Consider the following 4,369-nt stretch of genomic DNA (forward strand, 5'->3'; position numbering starts at 1 on the left):
TTTTATCCCTTCAGTATCTGGAAAGCTCTTCCTGTCAGACAACAGCCCATTTGTTATTGATCAAGTGTGAAAGTGACGGCTTCGTGTATTTAGAATAAGAAGAAAGTTGGAGTTGATCTACTGGCTCGCATGATATCGCCATCCAGGGGCTGGCGCACTGGAGTCCTACAGCATCGAGCCTTGTTAGAGAAAAAAAATAGAGAAATAGCGGGAGAGGGATTGTTAGTGAGAGAAAGAGAGGGAGAGAGGGAGGGGGGAAAGCGGGGAGAAAAAAAGAAAACATGGAGAGGGAGAGAGAGAGACATAGAGAGATAGGCAGGGCTGTGGTATTAACCCAGCATAAGCTTGCCTTTTCCTTCGATGACTACACCCCGATAGGAGGAGCGTGAAGAACGTAGTAGGCGTCAGAATCCTCAATTTCTAACTTAGCATCTTGGCAGGACATTTTCCCAAGCAAAGCCCCCATCGGAAGGCAAAAAACTTCTTCTGCACGGCATGAGACAGAGTGAGCAAGTGAGAGAGAGATAGGAAAAATAGAGTGCAGCTAGCAAACACAACGGTCAGTTGTAGCTGACTATCAGCGACTAAAAATCTATATCTAAGTCTATGTATTTGTTTATATTTTTACTTTTTACTACAATAATTTAGGGGGAACAGACAGCGGTCTGTTGATACGAGACTCCTATGACTGAAATCGGACAGTGCATGAGAAAATAAAGAGGAAAAGTGCGCAAGTAAGTGGGTTACTTTCGGGGCTTTCACCATGGCGTATCCTCAGGGCTACTTGTACCAGCCATCCCCTTCTTTGGCGCTGTATTCATGCCCGGCGTACAGCACCAGCGTTATATCGGGACCCAGGACCGAAGAACTTGGTAGATCCTCATCTGGCTCTGCTTTTGCTCCCTATGCCGGAACTACCGCGTTCACCAGCGCTTCGCCCGGGTACAACTCCCATCTCCCGTACAGTGCGGAGGCGGGAGCGGCCGCCACATTCGCTTCATACGTGGTGAGTGAGAGAGCATTGACTCAAAATTGCCGAGTTTTAAAAAAAGGTGGAAAATCTTATATTGTATTGTTGGTAGGCCTATGTGTAGAATTTAAGCACGGTACAAATGAGGCAAATGTATTTCTGGTTTAGCGTGCGTCTGTATTTTGCTGATGACTCTTTTACATTTGGGTAAGTTAGTTGTAAATAGGCCCAACCATTTGATGCAAAGAGGAACATGCAAAATAACTAATTAGGCTAATTAGCATGTTATTGTTCTTTGGATAAATGCAATTTTCTGTAAATAATGAACAATGAAATAGGTCGTTGTGTTGAAGCAGTTTGCATACAATAACAAACAGCAAGCTCCCAACCTCGGTAGAACACATATTATATTCTATAGTTATTTGTTGGATAAGGTCTTTATTAGTCTATGAGAAATTACAAAGTCGTATATTTAGGGCTACTCGGTTGTTTTTATGGGCATTGACCAAATGTTCGTTAACTTGGGAACACAGATCCTAATATTTAACATGTTCTAAATATGAATGTGAGTTGAGCACGCAGTTATACTCAAATGAAACCAGGTATGTAGGCCAGCTGAAGAATAGTGGGAAATAATGATAGTAAAATCCTGTCTTGGTAGAATGATGAGAAGAGAAGAGAAGACATGGTAGGCCTGTTACGCATGATGCTAATGCTTCATCTAATTTGTAAATGAGGTTGCTTTCACTACGCATAGATTACTTTGTGGTGGCTACAGTCAGAAAGACAGGCGCATCTTGAATACAAAAACGCACAAAGAAAAATAAAGTTGAGAACAATGTCCATCTGTGTAAAATGTAAAAAAGTGCATTGCTGACGAATCTGATGTTTGATGTATTGTAACCAACCTAAACGTCAGAGGTGTGTGTGTATGTGTGTGTGTATTTGTGTTTGTATGTGTTTATTATGGTGCCTTGTTATTGTTTGAAACGTATTTTGTAATGTTTTAATTGTTATGACAATTATCTGAAAAGCATTTTCTTTTCGACGGCTTTGTTTTCAGAGTTCTCCCTATGACCACACGACGGGCATGGCTGGGTCTATAGGATATCACCCCTACGCTGCTCCCCTGGGTTCATACCCCTACGGTGACCCGGCATACCGAAAAAACGCGACCCGGGATGCCACCGCCACTCTCAAAGCCTGGTTGAACGAGCACCGTAAGAACCCCTACCCCACCAAGGGGGAGAAGATCATGCTGGCCATCATCACCAAAATGACCCTCACCCAAGTTTCCACCTGGTTCGCCAACGCCAGGAGGAGGCTAAAGAAGGAGAACAAGATGACCTGGACTCCCCGGAACCGGAGCGAGGACGAGGAGGAAGACGAGAACATCGATCTGGAAAAGAATGACGACGACGAGCCTAGCAAGCCGACAGACAAGGGAGACTCGACAGACACAGAGTCAGGTCTGTAGAAAAATCATCAATTTTTTATCGCAGTCGTTTCCACTCAGGGCGCAAAATGAATTGCTGGTTAATGGTGGTATATTATTTATAATGGGACAATTGCTTTAAATAATAATCACCTTGAACTCCCCTCGTTTGACTTATCATGTGCTGAAAATTGCTGGTGACGTAAAGTGTTTAGCATTCGATTTATCTTTAACTGCATAATAAGGCGGGCTGCAGCTGGTGGACTGGGCTGTGTATCGCCTAATGATAATTATTACGATTAAAACACAATCATTAATATCACGGTTTTCAGTAGCTGTATGCCTAGTTGTTTGCAGGCCTATTATTTATTAGCCGACTTATTATGATAACTAGGCCTATTATTATGGTAATTAGCACATGCACAAATATGAACGCATGAGTGCATGAATTAGGCGCCTATAACATATTGGTAGCCTATCTGTATCTTATGTCAATGTTATACATCTTTTTCACAGTAACTTAACTCTTGTTTCTCTCTCACCGCAGATCATAAATTGCTGAACCCGGGGGACATAGTGTGCGACAGATTTAAAGAGGAGAATCATGGCAAAGAAACGGATCCCCTTCTGAGCGACTCGGAATTAAAAGACCAGGGGGATCGGACAGAGTTACTACCCGAGTCTGCTAAACCCACCACCTCGTCTCCATCCGCCATGCCTCGGGGAGGAACCGAGCTCGTTGTGCAAGACAAGCCGTCAGAAATGGGCCATGCGCCGGGCACGGTAAACAGCAACGTGACGTCTGTCATTCACTCCTCCCCATCAGCCCCTAAACCCAAACTCTGGTCCCTGGCTGAGATCGCAACGTCCTCCGACAGGTGTAAGAGCAGCAGCGACGGGCTGCAGGGCCATGGGATGGGTCACAGCACAGTGATCACCACCAATGCAGCGTCACCATCACGGTCCTCCCCACAGTGTCCTCTCCCAAACAGCACAGTCCTATCCAGGCCTATCTACTACACGTCCCCTTTTTACCCGGGCTACACGAACTATGGCAGCTTTGGACATCTTCACAGTCACAGCAATCACGGCTCGGGCACGGGCTCCACGGCACATTTCAATGGATTAAACCAGACTGTGTTAAATAGAGCAGAAGCTTTGGTAAGAGAAAGCCAGAAAGGCAGAGGCCAAACGCAGGTAGATCTTTGTAAAGACTCCCCTTATGAACTAAAGAAAGGTATGTCAAACATTTAATACCTTGATCCCTTTCAAAAATCCATCAGACTTTTATTTATTATTTGTGGTTGCATTACAAAAAATAAGAAAAATAATAATAATAATAAAGGAAAATTCTGAGAACAGTTATTTTCTGAGTAAATGCTTATCTTTAAATCTTAGTTTCTGAATGGTTAATCCTAAAGATGTAACAAGAATGGTCTTCATCGCTGCAGTCGCCTGAGTCTATTTGTATTAAAGACTAATATGTATATTTAATGTAGCATTTTTGTATTTAAAATGGACAATACACTATCTTTGAAGTAAATTATGAGAAAAAAATACACGTGTGCAGCGATTATTCTGGGGGGAGCGGGAGAGGGGGGGGGGGCAACTGTTATTATAAAATGTGTCAGAAGGGCTTGAAAGAGAAACACATTATGGAAAATGAAAGAGGTATTTATCGATGGGATTGTGTTCTTTTATCCCGTGACAGGTGGATCAATTACATTTTCGATACAAAAAGAGCACTTCAACTTTATACAACAGGCCTAGAGCCTTTTAGGTCTACCCAAATATTTACATTTTGGTGGGGTTTGGCCAACGATGTTGGCAAGAGTTTACTGAATATATGTATATTTCTGGCTCTATGTTTCCTATTCCCTTCTACATGTGCAGTAGGAGGATACTTATGAAGGTGAATATGATAACAACGGCATAACTGGAGGCCCAGTCGTTTAACCCAATTA

General features: G+C 43.1%; 1 protein-coding gene across 1 annotated transcript; it reads left to right on the plus strand.

The window, feature by feature from the left end:
• Positions 1-289: 289 nt before the first annotated feature.
• irx5a (iroquois homeobox 5a) lies at positions 290-3,964 on the plus strand. Its single transcript, XM_014127327.3, has 3 exons — positions 290-1,006; positions 2,034-2,439; positions 2,953-3,964. The coding sequence occupies exons 1-3, from the start codon at positions 764-766 to the stop codon at positions 3,657-3,659; spliced, it is 1,356 nt and encodes a 451-aa protein (XP_013982802.2). The 5' UTR covers positions 290-763; the 3' UTR covers positions 3,660-3,964.
• The last annotated feature ends 405 nt before the right edge of the window (positions 3,965-4,369 follow it).

The sequence above is a fragment of the Salmo salar genome, chromosome 11, assembly GCF_965601325.2.
Source record: "Salmo salar chromosome 11, fSalSal1, whole genome shotgun sequence".
In the NCBI taxonomy this organism is placed as follows: domain Eukaryota; kingdom Metazoa; phylum Chordata; class Actinopteri; order Salmoniformes; family Salmonidae; genus Salmo; species Salmo salar.

Bases quoted from the DNA above. Each gene is read 5' to 3' on its own strand.
- irx5a (XM_014127327.3), top strand. From the start codon at position 764: ATGGCGTATCCTCAGGGCTACTTGTACCAGCCATCCCCTTCTTTGGCG. The intron at 1,007-2,033 runs GTGAGTGAGAGA...CTTTGTTTTCAG, and splicing joins CCACATTCGCTTCATACGTG to AGTTCTCCCTATGACCACAC. The intron at 2,440-2,952 runs GTCTGTAGAAAA...CTCTCACCGCAG, and splicing joins CTCGACAGACACAGAGTCAG to ATCATAAATTGCTGAACCCG.